The sequence below is a fragment of the Daucus carota genome, chromosome 7 (assembly GCF_001625215.2).
Source record: "Daucus carota subsp. sativus chromosome 7, DH1 v3.0, whole genome shotgun sequence".
In the NCBI taxonomy this organism is placed as follows: Eukaryota; Viridiplantae; Streptophyta; class Magnoliopsida; order Apiales; family Apiaceae; genus Daucus; species Daucus carota.
The window spans coordinates 7,873,798-7,895,383 of record NC_030387.2 but is presented as its reverse complement, the minus strand read 5'-3'; the positions used below and the strand labels follow the sequence as shown (position 1 = coordinate 7,895,383).

The 21,586-nt window shown below is 39.4% G+C and overlaps 2 protein-coding genes across 2 annotated transcripts; both read right to left on the bottom strand.

The window, feature by feature from the left end:
- Positions 1 to 2,993: 2,993 nt before the first annotated feature.
- LOC108194574 (uncharacterized) lies at positions 2,994 to 14,670 on the bottom strand. The gene is made up of 5 exons (XM_064081910.1): positions 14,409 to 14,670; positions 13,679 to 13,759; positions 5,783 to 7,162; positions 5,102 to 5,642; positions 2,994 to 4,941 (listed from the first exon to the last, which is right to left on the bottom strand). The coding sequence occupies exons 1-5, from the start codon at positions 14,668 to 14,670 to the stop codon at positions 2,994 to 2,996; spliced, it is 4,212 nt and encodes a 1,403-aa protein (XP_063937980.1).
- A 1,151-nt stretch (positions 14,671 to 15,821) lies between these two features.
- LOC108194572 (replication protein A 70 kDa DNA-binding subunit C) lies at positions 15,822 to 19,408 on the bottom strand. Its single transcript, XM_017361531.2, has 9 exons — positions 19,250 to 19,408; positions 18,914 to 19,056; positions 18,563 to 18,836; positions 18,379 to 18,466; positions 17,911 to 18,035; positions 17,563 to 17,780; positions 16,607 to 16,764; positions 16,218 to 16,512; positions 15,822 to 16,130 (listed from the first exon to the last, which is right to left on the bottom strand). Exons 2-9 carry the CDS (start codon positions 19,052 to 19,054, stop codon positions 16,005 to 16,007), a joined length of 1,425 nt encoding a protein of 474 aa, XP_017217020.2. The 5' UTR covers positions 19,055 to 19,056; positions 19,250 to 19,408; the 3' UTR covers positions 15,822 to 16,004.
- Between the last annotated feature and the right edge of the window lie 2,178 nt (positions 19,409 to 21,586).

Sequence of the window (21,586 nt, the reverse complement as noted above, 5' to 3'; positions counted from 1 at the left end):
CCTCATATCAACTTGCCTCTAGGAAAGCCAATTATTCACAAGAGTTTCACTTTGTAATGCTCTTTCGTACTTCTTGGCCAAAGCCAAATGTACACGAATCCGACAATAATCACAACCTAGCAAAAGACTCTAATGATAATTAAATTGCTGGAATAAGTGTTATCTTTTATTGAAGAACGTATTCAATTACATGTGTTTTCCTTGCATGCATCTTTACTTCCACATAAAATGTATGAATGCAGTACTAGCTAGTGATGTACTTGCTTGAATATCACTGAATGTGGAAGAGATGTATACTTTTGGTATGTATATTAGGCAGTCTACATGTCCATCATAAACGCCAAAGAAGAGATGGATAAAACTTAATTGAAAGTAAGGGTTAGCACTGGAGTTGGTACTTTTAGCAACATCTTACGACCCAGACCCGGACCTTCCTCCTCGAGATGCGCTTCCCCCACTAGGAACAAAACTAAACAGATTATGCTTTCACTTGATTTGGTGATTGACAATTGCACCATTATATACTTTGATACACTTGGAGCTTAAGGCATACCCTGTTGTAAAATCAACTTGTTCTTAGTTTTGAGTTTAAGTTTGTGTTCTTATAGCATTTGTATGTGTAGTCTTTGAGTTTGTGTTTGTGTGATGGAAATCAGAATGGCTTATGAATGTTCTCAGTTTATCAGCAAACAAAAGTAGTGTTGTCATTCTCAAAGGCTGATTATCACTTCAGCCATCGAAAGACAAAACTGGATGCTTCAACCATTCCATTGGTTTGTTTGTTTATAATTTCTATATTATAAATACAGATAGCGGGACTCTCCCTCTCTCTTTGAGAGTGGTCAAATATACAAGTTCTTGATAACTCTCAGCACCTGACCTTCACACAGCCTTGACATCCTTATCGCAATATTGAATTTTTAACTGTGTTTGGACGCTGCATCTCCCTATCATTTTCCACATGATGCAAAACACCTTTAGATCTATGTTCTCCTGCAGGAGCATTTCACCCGGGGTGACTGCATGGTATCGTTAACTCACGTATCAACTGACCGTAAAAAAGGTATCTCCAATTGTTCCTGCCAATTACTCGCAGGACTTTCACTGTGTAAATGCTCTTTTGTACTTCTCAGCCTAAACGCCTAAGCCAAATGTATACTATCCCGACAGTAATTCACAACCGAGCAAAAAAGTCCAGTGATAATTAATTTGTCTTGAATAAGTGTTAGTCCCTCTGGTCCTTATTATAAGGCACCAAGACTTTTTCACACAATTTTAGGTGCTTTGACCACACACTTAAAATTATTTTTTTAAAATTTTCTTTTTCTGAATTAAAATATATATATAACATATTTTAATTTAGAAAAAGAAAAATTTTAAAAAAATAATTTTAAGTAGGTGGTCAAAGCCTCTAAAATTGTGTGCAAAAAGTCTTGGTGCCTTATAATAAGGACCAGAGGGAGTATCTTTTACTCCTTCCGTTCCTAAATAATAGTCGCTTTGACTTTGTGCACGTAATTTGAGGTGTACAAAAAATATACTTCTAGGTATTATTTTTTACATTTTTTTCTAAATAAAAGTTTGACATCTATATTTTTATTCAAAAAAAAAAATTTTAAAAATAACGTGTAGAAATACATTTTTATTGCAGCTCAAAATACGTGCAACAAATCAAAGCGACTATCATTCAGGAACGGAGGGAGTATTAAGAAATGTATGTCATTAAATGTGTTCTCCTTGCATGCATTTTTTCTTCCACATAAAATGTATGGTTTTTCTATGGTGTGCTTATGAGCACACAATAAGCATAAAATTTGATAGTTTTTCTTTATTTTGATTGGCTTACACTCTTTTAATAATGATGGCCCCCCTACATTCACACCAACCACACCAATGAAAACACACCAAATTTATGAGTTTCTGTATTTAACATGTGCCCATGTGCACAAACTACACAAACCCTAAAATATAACAATATAATACTAGCTAGTGACGTACTTGAATATCCATGAGAGAGAGAAGATATGAACTTTATAAATTCAAACTAGGTGAACAAACCGCGCTTCGCGCGGTATTCGAATATTGCTTTGTTCGATTCTGAGGAACAACATGAGTGGCCAGGTTACTTTATCCAAACTTCAACCACCCATTCACTTTGCCGCCATAATGGAATAATACAATTGTAAAATTGAGCGGAAGAAACTGAAGCAAAAGATTTAAGTCCAAACATGTTATGCAGTTGCAAGATAGATAAATAAAACAGAAACTGGTAATGGCAAATTATTGGGATTTGCCTTCTGAATTGTACAACTGCACCTCCACTATATAGCCTCGCACCAAAGATTTGAAAAGGTAAAAAGCAAATGTCAGTGACTTGAATGGGGTTGATGCCATGGGATTTTTTTGAGCAGTTGTCCGAAACGTCAAAGTGTAAAGTGTGGTGACCTGTTTTAGAACAACATCTAGCCTGCTGTGCCTCCCACCTCAAGCCCAGGCATGCCAATGTGGTCGTCTGAGTATTAAATATTGGCTGAATAAGTTACTTGAAATTTATGCAGAGGATAAAGATGAACATATGAGCTGCGTTACAGGGTTTGATATCATACCTGTGCCGCGCGCGGGAGTCCGAATGTTGCTGAAGACCTCTTTGTAAACAATGTTTTTGATAAGAGATCTGTCCCCCACCTCACTATCGGCATTGACTATGACCAGCCCCTCTATTTCGGTGACTCTTGACAGGGCCACATACGCTTGGCCATGCGTGAAGACCTGGTTTGGAAGGTACAAGCCAACACGTTTTAAAGACTGGCCTTGGCTTTTATTGATCGTCATTGCGAAACACGGCGCTACTGGCAGTTGACGCCTATTAAGTTTGAATGGCCATTTCGATTCTTTTGGTGACATAATGATACGTGGGATTGTAACATTTTGGCCGACCTTTGTTCCAGAAATGATGTCCCCTCGAATTGACCACTTGCCTAGGCGCGTGACTATCAACCGCGTCCCATTACAAAGGCCTCCCGACTGATTAAATTTCTGAGGAGCATGACAGGAGATCCTTCTTTAAGGCATATATCATGGTTTGGGACGCCGCTAAATCTTAATCTGTTTAAAAATTCTGCCGGGTATAACAAATCATTATCATCAGCCTTAATGCTGGCTTTGCACACAGTATCTGAGCTTAGATATGTCCTTGCTTCTCCTGGCAGCATGTTCATTAGGAAGTCATTTAACTCATGGACTTCTTCATTTTTTGGTGCTAATATAGCACGCTCTTTTAGGTATGCAGGATCCCTATAACTTTCCAACAATGAAGGGTAGACCTCGCTAACAATGTCTTCCATTGGACTATCGGATGCTGGTCTGCATAACTCTGGTGGAATTCTTATCATTTCCTTGTCTGGAATTTCATATAGAGAACCATCTCCAATCTGTAGCAGCCACCTGTCAAATGATGCTATTTTTTCTGCTTCTATTTCATCGATCCCTATTTTATGGAGCCTCATATTTTGGCTGAGCTCATAAATTTCGAAGTGAGGCCAAAGATAGGATGAGTTAAGAGAGGCCTGAATAATATCACCGCGATCACCCTGCGGGATCACCGGTAGAATCTGGCGAAAGTCACCGCCACAAACCACGGTGAGGCCTCCAAATGGCTTTGACCGACTGTCTACATAACGCGGGCTTAGTATATCTCTCAAGGTCTTGTCGAGAGCTTCGAAACAATACTTGTTTGTCATCGGTGCCTCATCCCAAATAATAAGAGAAGTTTTCTGGAGCAGCCGGGCTAACTGCGTACGATGCTTAATCTCACATGTGGATTCTGCCGTGACATCCAATGGTATGCAAAATCTGGAGTGTGCTGTACGACCATTGGGTAGTAATAATGCTGCTATCCCTGAAGTTGCAACTGGGAGGACTATCAACGACTCTGATCTTAACCTCGAAGCGATTGTATTCCATAAGAATGTTTTCCCGGTGCCACCATGACCACTGATGAAGAACAGTTTGCCTTCATCATGATGAACAGAGTGAACAATTGCATCATACGCGGTTTTTTGGCAATTGTTCAAAGCATTTAGTGATTTTTCATGCAAGATCTTCAAGGCAGCTCGATCATAATCCATTTCCTCATTCAATAGTCTATTTCCCGAATCTCTTGTGAGTGATGAATCTGGCCGCGGCATTCCATCTATGTCCTGCAGGCTTTTTCCCAATTTCTGCATCAGGCTTTCAATTTCAACCAGCGCATATGATTCAAGTTGTTCCTTTGTTAGTTGCAGGTCAGGAGCGTGGAACCTTTTCCGTTGCAAGTAAAGCATATCTTCCGAGAGTATTTCTGAATGAGTCCTCCAGAGTTCGGGCACATTGGAAACTTGACAAAAGATGAGGATTGTGACAAATAGATTACGCAATTCATTGCCTGTCGCCCAAATCGCAGCCTCGGATAGGCAATCTATCCACTCTTTGTCATCATCCAGTAATCCTAAAGCGTAGCATGCGGACTTGAAAGTTGGATATGTAACCCCATTCACCGTTCTTATGCACTCATATGAGGTGCTACCTTTCACAAAATTAAGTAGCATGCGCATATAGAATCGCTCGCCGCTCGCTGGATGTGCGTAGTAGATCCTCCCAACCGCCTTTCCCTTTTTACGTCTGGTCCATAGTTTATCCTTTGAATGCCAAACCCAGTGCCTGGGGAATTCCACATAAGTTAGATTGCGGGCGTCTGGATTCGTCCTGTTTGTCTCCAACCATTCTGTGAACTTTGTTTTTTCTATTCCGGGCATATTAAGCACATTCTCAATGCACTTGTCTTCCTCGAATATGACAGTGTGTTCACCAGGCAGGTGAAACGGGAGTCTTTCAACTGGCGGGTACCTGTAGTTGATGCTAAACTGAAAGATTCTCCAGCAAGCCTCACATGCTGATATGTACCTGCAGTTAAAACACGCGGCTTTCTTTATTTCTCGGTGTCAAAGAAGTATGCCTAAAATGGTTAACAAATCTTACAATAAAAATAAGCCTAGAATAACTTCGAAATCCAAATGAGTTTTTTCATACAAATATTTAAATTAAAAAGGCAATTTGGACATACCTACAGTCAAGATACGCTTTAATTTCATCCCTCTCATCGGTGGTTTCAATCACCGCGGTCGCTCTATCTGGCCCCTTATTAATGTATTTAAATAAATATTTAATTGATCTCGCACTGTTGCAGAGTTCCACATTAATATGAGCATCAAATTTGACCAACAAATCCCTGTTGTAAGGGATGACGTAACGATTGTCGAGGTGGGTGCCCTTTTTGTCGACGAATATACCTGTATTCCTGCGCCTATAAACCGGGAAACCATCTTCTCCAATTGTGGTTTTGTCATTATATTTCTTTGGGAAAAATTTAGTGCATTTTCCCTGTCGCATACAAGGAGAGGATGTATTGCCATGACCGCAGGGGCCATGAAGCATTGATTTCCTCACCGCGTTATAGCCATCAGGGTCGATATTGATGTCTGGTATCTCAGCACTTATTATGGTGTCAATATATTCTGGTGAAGGATTCTTCATTGATGGGTGCAAGAAAAGCAGGATGTGTGCATGCGGCAAACCCCTTTTTTGAAACTCTATGGTGTATAAGCCTGCATAAACATTGTGGGGCTATTAATCAGAAGGCTGGGAGTGGAGCTTAGCTCACCGGAATTAAAATATGAAGGTGAATTGCAAGTAAAATATTGATTTTCATATAAATGGAGGCGAGGCATAAAGGCAGGGAACTTACATGCCATGACCTCGCCAAATGGCCGATCCTTTTTGATGTAGTGCATGAGCTGCCGCAACTTGATCTCAAACACCCGGCACTCTACATCAACTCTGTTAGAGTCATCTTTTTCCCCGATCAGGGCAAGCATGTCATTTATTTCGGGCCACTTTGGGTTACATGTGAACGTGATGAACAAATCTGGATAGCCTGCCCATCGACAAATTGCCATCGCGTCTTGGTAGTTCTGAGCTCTGTAACGTGGACCACCAGTGTGTGACGATGGCAAGATGACTGATTTCCCCACAGTGGAGCTGTGCGAGTCTCCACGATGGACCGCATCCATCAAGCCTGAGTATAGTTCTGTCCTGAGCTCACTTTGATGGGTCCGAATCCACCTAAACCTTTCCTGTTCAACTGCCATGTAAGCGTCCACTATATACTGTTGTAAGAGCCTTCCCGCTAAAAGCAAGGTATGTCCCTCGTTTGTTCTTTGCTGGAGCCTGAAACAATAATATTGGCACATTGAAAGTGCCTGTCTTTTAAAACTCTGGGAGCCCCTGTCTGCTAAGGTTATACCTAGCCTGTAGCCATCTTCAGCATAAGGGTGAATTAAAGGATATGCCATGGCCATATAACTTGGATGTAACTCATCAATGTGTGTAATTCCTTTAGTACGATGGTGCACAATAACGTCACGCTCAAATTTCTCTTCAGTGAGGTCACCTACTATCAACCCGCCAACTTCAGATTCTGTTGGAATGTTGTACTGTCTACCATCCCTGGCTCGGGCTTCAGGTAGCCGCAAGCGAAAATTGGCCTGTGGCTGTGTTTTAAACATGTCCCTCGCTTTTCTGTAAGTGCGAACCAAATTGTTATGCTCGTCTAACATTTGTGTCAGACCTTGGACAATACTACTGTCAATAGCTGGATCTCTTTCTGGGGCCTGTAGTGTGTTAATTCTGTTGCTAATCTCATGATCGGTGTCATATATGTAGAGTTGTGCGAACCGGGGTTTTTTACCTGTTGGTGGGAGCAATGAGCTCGTGTTGTGGTAAATCTGTCCACCCGCACGAAACACAAAAGGCCCCCTGGACTTGTTAATCAATTTATCAACCTGGACTCCCATTGACGCGAGAGCAAACATGGAGTTGTAGGGCCGTATATTGTGTCTGAAATCCCTACCGCGCTTTCCAGAGTGAGGCCCAAGTAGATGCTTGAGGAAAGGGGGTGGGTCTTTCAAGAGTGGCAGTTTGACACGGCCTTCCATACAACAAAATGTGAACTGTGGGTTGGCGGTGTGTCTGTTCTTTTTAATCCGCTCCTCATACCATAGTGATGCGCCACAATATTTGCATTTGTGCAAGGGGGGCCCAAAGTATGACGGAAGTGTCCTCTCAACTGTAACAATACAAGAATGAAAGAACACATGAGTAATAAGAATTTCACTTTAGATGCTTGAAACACGTGTGGTGAGGCAAGCCTGATGAAATTTACAAAGTTGCCTCAGCCGACACCTGCAGGCCAAATTTGTACTGCGTTGCTTGTCCCTGCGTCACTGGACAATAGTGGTGCAGTAAGGGCATATTTGGTTGCTTGTGCGAGGCATTGTACCCTTGACTGCTTGCTATCTTGCCCTGTAAATGATGATTTGGACATCCTTAGCTAGAAGGTTGGTCAAAGGTCGGGCCTTTTTGCTAAAATCTTGGATGAATCTACGATAAAATCCCGCATGTCCAAGGAAAGAACGAATTTCCTTAACGGACTTGGGAGGAGGGATATTAGCTATTAGGTCGACCTTAGCCTTGTCTACTTCGATTCCTATTTCAGAAATTTTGTGTCCTAAAACGATTCCCTCCTTAACCATGAAATGACATTTCTCCCAATTTAACACTAGATCCGTTTCCTCACATCTTTTCAACACTCGATCTAGATTGTTAAGGCATTGGTGAAAAGATGGTCCAAAGATGGAAAAGTCATCTATGAAGACTTCTAGAAAGTCACCTATCATTTCCGAGAAGATGCTAGTCATGCACCTTTGGAACGTGGACGGGCCCGTGGTTAGGCCGAAAGCTAGACGTCTATACGCGAAGGTTCCAAAAGGGCAAGTGAAGGTGGTCTTTTCTTGGTCTTCGGGTGCAATCGGGATTTGAAAATATCCCGAATAACCATCTAAGAAGCAATAGAACGCGTGACCCGCTAATCTCTCTAGCATTTGATCGATGAAGGGCAAAGGAAAATGGTCTTTCCTAGTGACGGCGTTGAGCTTCCTAAAGTCTATACACATTCTCCAACCGGATGGACACGTGTTGGAACTTGCTCATTGTTCTCATTGGTTACCAAAGTAATGCCCGACTTCTTAGGCACTACATGGACGGGACTCACCCACTTGCTATCGGAAATGGGATAAATGATCCCATTGTCTAAGCACTTAAGAATCTCTTTCTTAACTACCTCCATCATGGGAGGATTCAACCTCCTTTGAGGTTCTCTCACGGGCTTTGCATCTTCTACCAAATGAATCCTATGTTGGACAATCGCCGGGCTAATTCCTTTAATGTCCGAGATGCTCCACCCTATCGCTCCCTTATGCTTTCTAAGGATTCCAAAAAGTTCTTCCTCTTGTGACGTAGTCAAATTAGAGGCAATGATAACGGGATATGACTCGTTAGGGCCTAGAAAAGCATACTTAAGAGTGTCGGGAAGAGGTTTGAGTTCTAATTCCGGCGGTTGTGACTCAACGGTTTTCTTAGGTAAAGGCAAATGCTCGGGTTCAACATCACGCTCTTGACTTGTTGTAGGAATGGTGGATTCTAACATTTGGTTGACCTCATGTGTGTAGTTGGAAACATCCCAATCCTCTCCAAAATGTTTTAAGCAAAATTCAAGGGCATCTTTGGGATTCATGAGATCTTGATCAACTATTTCATCAATTAGATTAACGTCCATAGGTTGATCATAGAAATCATCGGATTGTTTCCCTACATGAAAGATGTTGAGGTCGATTGTCATGTTGCCAAATGTTAGCTTCATTAAGCCATTCCTACAATTAATCAACGCGTTGGATGTAGCCAAAAAGGGTCGTCCTAGGATGATGGGAATTTGATTCTTTGGGTTCCTAACCGGCTCGGTCTCTAGGACGACAAAATCTACGGGAAAAACAAAGTCACCTACTTTAATTAGCACATCTTCGATCATTCCCTTAGGAATTTTCACGGATCGGTCGGCTAATTGAAGTGTGACATTGGTTTGTCGGAGCTCCCCTAAACCTAAGGCTTGGTAGACAGAATATGGAAGGAGATTAACACTAGCCCCTAAATCTAGTAACGCCTTATCCACAAAAGTTTCTCCTATGACACATGAAATTGTAGGACAACCGGGGTCCTTGTATTTCACGGGAATTTGGTTTGAGAGAATCGAACTAATGTGAGAGGTAAGGAAAGCTTTCTTAGGAACATGGTTAGTTCTCTTATGGGTACATAACTCCTTAAGACACTTAGCATATGAAGGAATTTGTTGAATTGCATCTAGAAGGGGTATGTTGACTTTGACTTGCTTAAACACTTCCAAAATCTTCTCCATTTGAGCCGATTGCTTAGGTGAAATAAGTCTTTGAGGGTAAGGGACTCTTGGTTTATAGACTACTTCACTTTGCAACTCGGGTTCCGGGTTTGGGTCACTCGACTCCTCACGGGCTTTTGAACACTCGGGTTTGTCATGATTAATGGTAGTGCGGGGTGGACTTGGGTTAGAAGTCGAATCCCCATTCTTACCGAGGTTCTCACCAACTTGGGTATCAATTTGTTTACCCGACCTAAGAGAAATGACCGAATGCACATTATCCGGGGGTCTTTGATTAAGTGGAAATTTTGGGTTTACCTCGGGTTGGCTCGGGAACTTGTTCTTTTCTCGCTCACACAACGTGCTTGCTAATTGACTCAATTGGGACTCTAACTTAGAGACGGCTTGCACATTAGAATGCAAAAGTTGCCTATCTTGAGTTAAAGTTTGCATGAAAGTTTGTTGGGATTGGGTCAAGTTAGTTTGCGATTTCACTAAGGCTTCGATGCTCTTTTCTAGGGAATTGAGTCTCTTATCCGAATCATTAAAACCGGGAGGATTTAACGGAGCTTGACTCGGGTTTTGATAATTCGGAAAAGAGTTAGGATTGGGCCTTTGGAAATTGGGTTGTGGAGTTTGAAAGTTTTGACCTTGGTTCCATGAGAAATTCGGGTGATTCTTCCACCCGGGGTTGTAAGTAGGTGCAAAAGGGTCATTTCTAGGCTTGGGTTGGAACATAGCGTTCACTTGCTCAAAATCATGAGATTGTTGAATCTCGGGATGGGAAGCATTATAGTTCGGGAACATAGGCAAAGATGCAGGGCTACTATGAGACTCTAAAACTTCTAGTCTCTTTGTAAGGGTTGCTAATTTGGCATCGGTTGCCACATTGTTTCCTATCGAGTGTAAACCCCTAGAGCTAGACGCCTCGATCGACTTTTTAGGTTCCCTAGTAGACTCCCATAACATTGTTTTCTCGGCTAAGTCCTCGAAAAATTCTCACCCTTGGTCCTCATCTTTCTCCATGAATTTGCCTTGGCACATAGATTCTAACAAAGCAGTTGTTTGACTATCTAAGGCCTCGTACACAATCTTACAAAGTCTCCATTTCTCTATTCCATGGTGGGGGCATTGTGATAAAAGATTTTTGAAACGATCAAAGAATTTCCAAAAAGACTCATTTTCCCTTTGATGAAATTGATTTATTTCATTTGTAATACGAGTCGTTTTGTGGTTTGGAAAATACTTTTTAAGAAACATTACCACAAACCCCTCCCAAGTGGAAATAGAATTGACGGGTAGACTATACAACCATTTTTTAGCATTTTCTTTTAAAGCAAAGTTGATTAGTCTAAGCCGAATGGAGTCTTCACTCAATTGTTGGAGTTTTTGCAAACCGCAAACCTCCTCAAATTCTTGAATAAAAAGATAGGGATCCTCACCTTCACTCCCTAAAAATTTAGGCAACATGCTAATGTGATGTGCCTTAATCTCGAAATTGTTCCCATTAACGGGAGGAAGGGTGATGCACGATGGTTGAGCGGAACGGGACGGGTAACATCGGTCTTTAAGAGACAACGCCATGTTTACTATCGGTTCGCTAGCTTCTATGGGTTCGGAGTCCGAAGAGGATGAAGAAGGAATTTCGATGATCGGTCTAACTAATCTAGACGATTCGCTCCTAACCCAAGTAGTTCGCATAAACTAGATAGTAAACACGTAGCAAATAAGTGCGAAGAAATAAAACAAACAAAAGAAAGGGTGTAAAAGTGAAAGAAAAACTTAATTCTAGGGTTCCCTAATAAAAGTGAACTAGACCTTGCTCCTAACGTTAAGGACCACCAAAAACTCGATAAATCCAAAATTATTCGGACCGGTCTGGCCAGTTTGGAGCAGGCATTGCCAAGAGGCCAATCTCCGCGCTTAGACACCAAACCTTAATCGGCCAGGTAAGCTTTCGCTTGCCTTAGACACCGAAAAGTCGGAATAATTAAAGATTACCTCGTCTTTTAGGTACCTTCCTAGTTGAGCGCGAAATCCTAGGGGCTAACGTCTAATTCAATTTTATAAAAAGGCTAGGGAAATGCAAAATGAAGTAATTAAATTGTTGTGGGCCAAGGAAAGAGTGATGAAATCCCTCCCCTTATCTTATAAGTGGTTTTGCCCTTAAGATTTATTTAAAATGATGCACCACACAATGATATAATAAAAGCTATAAACATTTATGGATGCTCTAAACTACGTGTCCTAATCTAGAGAAAGAAAGAAATTAACGTACCTTGGGGTCCTCCAGCGATCACCACAAATATAGGTACGAAAATTTAAAAACAAAAATTAAAATCTAAATGATGTGCCCTAAGTGTAAAAATGCATGATGCAACACATATGTAGTTCTAACTAATATTTTTGGATTTTAATTTTTTAATTTGTTTGTGATTTTTTAATTTTCAATTTTGTTTGTGGTTTTCTAAATAAAAAAAAAATGAAATAGGAGAGAGATACAAGTTACCCAAGCAAGCTTCCAATACTCCAAGAATATTCTCCACTTATTCCAAGCTAGCTCATATTCCTCCAATTTCCTAAAATTCAACCAAAAAAAAAAGAAGTGAGAGAATATAAAAAAAAACTAATCCGAAAAATTAAAAATTAAGGCGCGAAAATTAATTTTAGTCCCCGGCAGCGGCGCCAAAAACTTGATGTGCTCAAAATATGATTTTAATCGCAAGTGCACGATCCCGTTTTAGTAATATAAGATTCGTTCCAAGGACTAAATTTATTTTCGCAAAAACCTTAATTTTTAACTTAATCGAATTAGACGAAAAGATTTTGAGATGATTTTTTTTTAATATAATAAGTGACAAAATAAAAGCAAGAAAATGAGTACGTGAACGTGCTGCGGCTTAGAAATATAAACAAATAATAAAACTAACAGCAAAACCGAAGTCCGAAACATGTAAAAGCATATGGTGGCTCACGTTTAGTGTATAAAGGAAAAGTTTTAAAACAATAATAATAATAAAAAAAAAAAAGGGGAAAACAGTCGCGCGTTAGAAACAGTTGACAGCCAGCAATCAAATCTAACTAAAAATGAAAAGTAGCAGCTTGATTATCTAATTATTACAATGATTATATACTAAGCAATTCAAAAGAAATAAACAAACTGGTCGTGGAAACCAAACTCGCCGAATAAGCGCCGAATATAATGGACCCAACCGGAATCTATGGAGGTGCCCGGAATAGCTTAAATCTCGCCGGAAAATTGATTTTGCCGGAAAATCTAGCTATTCCAAGTTTAACAAATAAAACCCCACTAACCTCTAAACCAAATTTAACACTAAATTCTACACTAAATAGCCCCTAAACTACCCATTTTTTTATCAAAACAAGATCCAAACCAAGCCAAAACAACTCCAAATTATACCAAACTTCAAATCTAACCTAAACAAAATATTTCTAACATAAACCCACTAACCTCAATTCAAAATCACAAACTAAAATTTACACCAAAAAGCCCCTAAAAATACTAAAAACCAAGAACAAGAACAATACCAAATCCTACCAAACTAACTCCAAATCAAACAAAACTTCAAAACTAGCTTATCTACCATGTATCTAACAAAACCCCATCAAACTACAAGCTAAAATCAAAATCTAGAATACTAAACCATTGAACCCACTAATAATATTGAGAATTAAAAGGGGCTCAATCTAAATACTAAAAAAATGCAATCTTAAAACATATAATTAGGCTCCTTTCAATCCACAAGTAATTTTGAGTCTCATGTGGTTAGAGAAAGATTTCATAGCCTAGAAGTAAAAGTAAAGAGCAAGATTTAAGAACAAAAATGAATACTTGTATTGATATAATAAAAGTGTTTACAAATTTAGAGTGCTACTACTAGATCTACTACATAAAAGAGAGGCTACTAAAAATATGAAATCCTAGGTTGGTTGAAACATGATGGGGAGGTGTGTATTTATAGGGGAAATTAGGGTAGAGGGGGGTGTAGGTGTCCCATCTAGATGCTTCCCATGAGAATATTCCCCTATGATCCTTTTCTTCCATCTTTTTCTTCTTTTTGCTTTATTCTTTTATTTCTTCAAGCTTTTGCAATTTTCCTAAAAAAAAGACAAATAAACAAATAAATAAGTGAGAACAAGCAATAATTAGGCATTTAAAATATATAAAAATATGCACTCATCAGACTGCTTGCTATCTTGCCCTGTAAATGATGATTTGGACAGTAGTCTTAGCATCTCACAATTTCAGTCACACATAATGAAATACATATTTTCACAAGAATGATATAAAATGTACTGAAGGAGCCCGTAGGGCCAAAACTGGCACCAAAATACCTGGGGCAGGCTGTGAAGTCTCTGCCGCTGCTCGCTTGGCTGGGGTGTGGAACCCTGCCGAAGAAGTGCAAGGCCCGGATCCTGAAACAGGCGTAGACAGAAGCAGAGGAACATGAATATGATTTAACAGAAATGCTTGCAGGGCCAGGTTTATTAGTAGGTACTATTTTCTGCTGGGCTTGTGATTGGTTATTATCTTTTTATCCTCTTCCAACCCCCTGATTTGATTATATGTTATTATATTCTTTAGTTTTTATAGAATGGCTTATAGAATGGCTTTTTTATCTGTACTTTTCCGAACCTGTGGGAGGTTACTATCTGCAGAGACGGGAAAATAGGAGAAGGGAAAGCTCCATGATTGTCATGTATACCGGCATGTGCTAAAGAAATATGAATTGTACATAACACCTAAAGAGTCACAAACATAAGGACCCTGACATGCACAATGAGTCAGTTTTTTCTTTTGTGCTGTTTAAAAACCATGGTGCCTTGTTTGGCGTCCCTAAATTGTCTGTGCGCATGAAAGATCAAGAGCGGGCATTTTCACTGCATAGCTGCCTCACGTAGAAGCGCGCTAACAAATTATTCAAACATAATATATGCCCAGAAATTAAAGTAAGGAGCATACCAGTTGATTGTGCAAGGTCAGTCCGAGCCCGAGGAGACAGAACGTGTGAGGGAGGCTGCGAGCAAACTCGCATAATGTGTAGCGACGATAAGGGATGCAAACCTTGGTCTGTCCGGAGCTTTCTACTCAGCATTACAATCCTTCTCCTGGTCCTTGCCTGTTTGGCGATTTTCTTTTTGAGTAAAGCAGTGTGAACGCTCTCAGTGTGGTGTGCAGCTATCATGTGCCGCTTAAGTTGGATTTTCAGAGTCCTTTCATGCCGCGCAAGTGAACATAACCAGCGCTGAAAATATATATCTGGTCCGGAGGGGGCTTCCAAAGGACTGTAACTTCTATCAGCCAGAGGCCGCTCCATTAGCTCCATTTACTTTGCTTAGTGTGAGAAGGCGTGGATGCACTGTGAACAGATTCTGCGGCAACATAGATCGGGGGAAGCTAAAAGGCCCTAATTTATGTATGCCACTCATTTAAGAAGCTGCTTTGTAACAGCATGTACCATCTTTCATATCCATGGCAATATTTTAAAGTAAGTATTATGAAATAAAATAACCATTCGAACAAAAACAAATTTCATTTAATCATATTTTTTATAGGCATAGTTAACAATAAATAAATATTCCAACACTCAATAATATTATATAACATTATAATTCATAATTTTAAAAAATAAACAATATATATTTATGTTAAGTTATATATTGATCATTAGAGTTTTATAAATTTAATGAATAATAAAATTTCATTTAATCATATTTTTTTTAGGCATAGTTAACAATAAATAAATATTCCAACACTCAATAATATTATATAACATTATAGTTCATAATTTAAAAAAATAAATAATATATATTCATATTAAGTTATATATTGATCATTAGAGTTTTATAAATTTAATGAATAATAAAATAATATTTTACATTTAATAATATTAAATAACATCCTAAATTTTTAAATTTGAAATATAAATAATACACTCATAAATATAATAATTGCGGAATTATGTGAAGGTAGATACTGATTATAAGAGTTTTATAAATGTAATTAACAATAAAACAATTTTTTTACATCTAATAACATAAATAAGATCCTAATTTTATAAATTTGACATATAAATAATAAACTTATACATATAATATTGTAATAGCATGTATTTCAAACATAATAAATATTTTAAGTCAAAATTATTAGAACGATAAGTTAATGTGTCATGTACTATAAATTAAAAATGATAAAAAAGAAAGGATTGGAATAAGTTTAAGGGGAACCAAGATCTCCTAAAAAGATTTTTCAAAAGATTTTTCTTATTTGACATATTCTTATATTTTCCTCCCAAGGACAAATAGGTTCCTGGCTAGGTTTTTTTGTTAGCAGGTCCCTAACCATTTTCAGCAGCTTTCACAAACTCAAGCTGTATTCTATTTTGGTTACATAGCTAGTTTAGATTCAAAATTCAGCTAACATGCAGAACGGAAGAGCGCAAAACAACAAATAGAAGATATGCAGTGAAAGGTGAAATGTAGTGTCAAGCTAAAACAGCACGCATGCAGGAGATAGTAGGTTCAAGTTACATGATTTATTTAGTGCCTGGGACCGTAGTTCAATCTATTACAGGCCAATATTCGCAACTTGACCAAAAGAGAGAATCTGAAATATAGTAGCAGCTAAGATGGCAGCACTGCTAAAAGAGGCCTATTTTCGCTAAGAAGTCCCACTGCCATCCTCGGCAGCATCTTTGACAACATGCGTCAGCTTCCTCTTTCGCTTCTTATCGCCTTCTGCAACATTGGCATCATCGGTCGGAGACCCCGCCACATCATTGCCAGCCTGAAAAAGGAAAACAACAAATATGTGAAGGCCGATACCCATACTTTGAAAATATGTGTGTGCCTGGGGGGGGTAAATTTCACTTACAGCTTCCAGTGTTTTCTTGGCATGAGCAGATTCCAACTCCGCCAAGGGGGTGTAAACTGCTGACACCCCATAGTCTTGCAATCCATCGACCAAATTATACTTGTTCAACTTTAGCTTGAAGACAAACTCCCTGCCCAACAGCGGTTGCAGCTCAGCGGGAACAGAAGTATCTCCTGGAGCCATGGCGTTAACAATTTTTCTTGCTGAGACGTCCAGCAAGCGTTCGACGGCAGCATTGAACAAAACCACAGTTGTAGATCCAGTAGGGTCCTCCACTTGAACATTAACACGAAACCTAGTGATCAAAGACGAAACATTAAATATAAGATCAATGGGAAAGCAGGTATGGCTTGAGATGCAGGGGAACACCACAGAAGATGTTGGCTTACAATGTTAAAGGGTAGTCCACCGTCTTGTCACAAGCATTGCAGACATAAACACCTTCTTTTAGAACGGCCTTCCTGACGCACGACTTGCATGAGACATAATACCAGCCATAGTTATTGTTTATAGCAGTTATTGTGGCCTTCAAGGTCACAGCATCAACCTGCAAGAGGGTGTGGCTCGTAATTCGATGAGAATGCAAATACAGATTTATAAAAGAGAAGCACCATACAAACAACCAACACTCAAAAGAAGGCTATAATCTAAAAATATGTTTATTATAAACTTATAATCAGGGGGATATGCACAATCCAAAAGTATGTCAATAATGATGGGGGGGGGGGGATATGCACTGCTAGTGAGCATTAATCATGTTATTCTTATGGCAGAGGGCAAAGCTTACCAATGCTAGCATGCCATGAAAGCTTATACATTTATTTACCAAATATAAACAACAATTTGCAGAACAGAATAAAGCAGGCCTTCAATTTATCTAACCTTACGAAAAGACAACGTCAACCATTGAAAGATGCATTCCAAAGCCACAGAAATGCAAATACAGATTTATAAAAGAGAAGCACCATACAAAAAATCCACACTCAAAAGAAGGCTATAATCTAAAAATATGTTTATTATAAATTTATAATCAGGGAGATATGCACAATCTAAAAGTATGTCAATAATAATGGGGGGGGGGGGAGGATATGTACTGTTAGAGAGTATGAATCCTTTTATTCTTATGGCAGAGGGCAAAGTTTACCATTGCTAGCATGTCATGCAAGCTCATACATTTATTTATCAAATATAAAGTGCAATTTGCAGAACAGAATAAAGCAGGCCTTCAATTTATCTAACCTTACAAGAAGACAATGTCAACCATTGAAAGATGCATTCCAAAGCTACAGAAAATTTATAATGCCCAACATATAAAGGAGTGAGAAACCACAACTGTGGAACATACCTTGAGTTCACCAGCACAGGTAGCATTAACCAGAGATTCGACAGTCATCCGATTAACGAACATTGCCTCCTCGGGGGGTAGCTTTGCAACCGAGGGACCCTCAATCGCCACCACTCTAGGGGACAGGGCTGAAAACCTCTCCTTTATAGAGGAGATGTGATCAATGTCCGGGTTAACATAGATTCTGCTGCCGCTAGTTGTTGCGAAATTCAGCGCACCTGTAAAACATAAAGAAGAGTCTATTATAACATCACCTCAAAAGAAATTGAGCCAAAGGACCTTAAAAGCCACTTTTTTTCAGGTAATTCAGCACATCCTTCTTACACGACCCTGGCCCGGAGTTTATACCTTGGAAGGTCTTGACCGTAACAGAAGAGACAACAATGACATAGGGGCCACCATCCCCTGCATACAGCGCAGGATCGAACAGCTCACCCAGCTTTCCCCACAGAGTAACTGTGCTGGTGACAGAGCTAATACAACAGCAAGGCCAAACAAAACATTACCATGGATAATCCTGAACTAATACAGCTACCAAGTAAGTTAAGTATTAGCCGGGAATTCTCTTAAATGCTAATAAGCCATATGCATTCTCTAAAGACAGTGTGAATAAATGAAGGCTGAGTAAATTTCCACACCTAATAATCATTTTTGTGACAGTGAAAAATGCAGCAGCAATAACCAAGCTAAGATTCTGTTCATTGAGTTATGTTTTCTTTGCCGCAGGATTAAAATTTCTTAGATCAGCAGGGGTGAAACAAATGACCTAATGTGCCAAGCATGCCAATTTATTTACCAAATAATCTAAGGACTTACTAATCAGTGAAAATTCTAATATCCCATTTGCGGTAGCCTGCCCCAACAACCTCAACCTCACCAAAACCACAGTAGCAACCCACAATGTCTGCAACACAAAAGATCATAACCGCTTTACTTTCAACCCTGGAGGTTTTAATTTAATTTTTACCACATATGTTTTGATCAAGCCCGGAGAAAATACCTGAGAGAGTAGTCACGTCATCGGCACGGCCCCGAAGTGTGGCGTGATCCACAAACTGGAAGCCATACCTTGGAATAGCTGCACCTTCCTCACCCAGCGGCCTAACCTCAGTAGTTGCCAGGAAAAGCAGCCTCGAACTGCTTGCAAGAGGTCGGTATGGGTAGGTGTTTGTTGAAACCTTAACATTCCTGAGCTCATAGACGTGGCCCTCAGTCAACCGGTGCTTGAACCGAGGCACCAAATGCTTCCGCAGAGCAGCATGCATAAGGTTCTCCTGATACAAACATGAATTTGCACAAATAAATCTAAAAATTGATTGATACTGAAGCCGGGGGCTGGAATCCTGCATACCTTCTCATCGGCCAGTATCATATCCATGCTTAGCAAACTGCCATCCTTCGTACTGATAGACTCCCACATCCTGCAAACGCGCACGCGGATAACCCAGTCTTCCTCATCGCCCCTCAAGTCGGGAAGATAAACAAATGCCATATCTGCACGAATTAAGGCAGCAGATGGCTCAAAATCTCTGAGATAATACGAAAATCACCAACAAATCATAGTAAATGGACCGAATAGAACACACAAAGAAAATGGACCGAATAGAAGCATAAATCTATAGACAAAAATAATCTATAGACAAAAATAAAACGGACTGTGAACACATAATAGAAGTATAAGATGGACCTTTTTCAGCGCGCTCTCCTGCAGAAGTATTCCGTGATCCCGAGTCATTGGCAAGCAGCCTAATACTTATAGGCCGAGGCGCGAACAGGCGATGGGATGCCGGTTACAAAAACCCAGCAAAACCCCCGAGCTTGTAGCGTATAATTGCTCCGAGGAAGCTGGGAAGGCGCATGTCGCACATAGACAGATATATATATAATGCAATAAATTAAAAGGATAAAACGAAAAAAATGGGGAGTAGGGAAATTGCAGAATGGAAGGCTGGGAAGCGCCACGTCAGCCGACCAAGTTTTTCCTTTATATAGATATAAGATTGCACAAAATAAAGGGGCATTGAATATGTAAGAGTAACTTGCTGGGCAGCCGCTAAGTCAACCTAACTCCACCACGATAATGAGATATTGTTTGTTTTAAACTGAGCATTCACGATTTTATTTTTGGACACCTCCTAAAATACTTTTTTTATTGGAGTTGTTCTGACTGTATATATATTTTAAATTTCTGCCTCTCTCATAATCAATATGGGACAATTCCTACCATCTCCCCCTACACATATCGGGTTCGACATCTGTCGACTTCCACCTCTTGTTGTGTGATCGGGCTCTTCTTTAAGATCATACTGGAAGGTTGTCCGGTCATCTAGCTCCTCCCAAACTCGATCAGCTAAGTGCACAATAGTACGATATTGTCCACTTTGATTGAGCTCGCACAGCTTGATTTTTGGGCGCCTCCCAAAAAGTCTTTTTCTATTAGAGTTGTTTTGGTTGTGCTTATATTCTAGTTTTCTACTCCTCCAACAATTGGTGTGGCACACCTCTTGACAATCCCCCGCCACACATCGGGCTCAACACCTGTTAAATTTACCTAACAATCTCTCCCTTCACACATCGGGCTGGACACCTGTTAAATTCCACCTTTTGCTGTGTGATCGGACTCCCCTTAAGCCCATATTGGAAGTCCGTTCCTGTAAGCTCATATTGGAAGTCCGTCTGGCCATATGGCTCCCCTAGGCCCAAACTGGGCACATCGGGCTGGACACCTATTAAATTCCACCTCTTGTTGTGTGATTGGGCTCCCCCCTAAGTCCATATTGGAAGTCCGACTGGTCATGTGGCTCCCCTAGACGTAAACTGGGTCAGCTAAGCGAGCCTCTAATTTGGCTCCCCCAGATTGAAATTGGCTAGCTAAGCACATACTAGAAGTATGTCTAGCCATCTGGCTCCCTTTAGGTCAAAACTAGGCCAGCTAAGCAAGCCTGACTTCATAATAATACAATTTTGTCTGCTTTGGAATTAGCCTGCAGAATTTTGTATTTAAATACTTCTAAAAAAATCTCGTTCTATTGGAGTTGTTCTTGTTGTGCTTATATTCTAATTTTCTGCATCTAACAAAATTGAGGATAAATTTTGACAATCTGAGGACACGAATGATCATAGAATTCAACAAATGATCTCAAATTATGCCCAGTTTCTACTCTTTTCCGTTCAATAATAATTTGATTTCCTAATCGTGGATTAAGCTAGTTTTATACTATACATCAGTAAATCTAAAACATTCATCTCATTAAATATTGAACGATAAGTGCTCAAGATTTTGCTTCAAAAATTTTACATAATTTATTAAATATTAAAAAATATCAAATATTTTGCTTAAATATAAATACATAATTTATTCTACACATTTTTATAAATTTACAATAAAAACATATATGTCAATAAATAATATATCTTACATGATACTATAAAAATTTGAGTTATGATTCAAAAAATTTGGACTTTTGAAAAAAGAATAATAAATATAAATTGACTAGATTAAACTTGATAGTTATTGGGGGTGTTTGGAATTTAGAGGTTTGTGGTAAAATTAGAGGTTTGGGGTGTTTTAGAGGTTTGACCATTTCAATCCGCTAATGTTAGTGTTTGGTAGTTAGCGGATTGAAATAGAGGTTTGAGCTCAAAAAGCTAATTTTCAAAAAGCTAGTTTGAGAAGCTTTTTGGGTTAGTGGTTTGGGTATGTCTCACAAAAAGCTCATCATACAGCTATTTACCAAACAGTTTTACAAGAAACCGCTAATTCAATCTGCTAGTCAAAAAATCTATTTAAATCAGCTAGTCAAAACATCTAATTCAATCCGCTAACCGCTAACCGCTAACCGCTAATTCCCAAACAGGGCCATTATCTTACACGTATTATCTTTAATAATAATAATACTCCCTCCGTCCTCCTCAATTGTTTACATTGGAGGACACTGAGACCAAGACAATGTATGGAAAATGAGTAAGGTTAGATGAAAAGTGGGTAAGTAGTGGGACCTATCAATATTTAATAATAGATTTG

Coding starts and splice junctions, on each gene's coding strand:
- LOC108194574 (XM_064081910.1), bottom strand. CDS start 14,670: ATGGAGCTAATGGAGCGGCCTCTGGCTGATAGAAGTTACAGTCCTTTG. Junction 5,643..5,782: donor ATTTGGCGAGGTCATGGCAT/GTAAGTTCCCTG, acceptor ATGTTTATGCAG/GCTTATACACCATAGAGTTT. Junction 4,942..5,101: donor AAAGCGTATCTTGACTGTAG/GTATGTCCAAAT, acceptor TTTTAACTGCAG/GTACATATCAGCATGTGAGG.
- LOC108194572 (XM_017361531.2), bottom strand. CDS start 19,054: ATGGCATTTGTTTATCTTCCCGACTTGAGGGGCGATGAGGAAGACTGG. Junction 18,837..18,913: donor TGATACTGGCCGATGAGAAG/GTATGCAGGATT, acceptor TGTTTGTATCAG/GAGAACCTTATGCATGCTGC. Junction 16,513..16,606: donor GTGGACTACCCTTTAACATT/GTAAGCCAACAT, acceptor TTTGATCACTAG/GTTTCGTGTTAATGTTCAAG.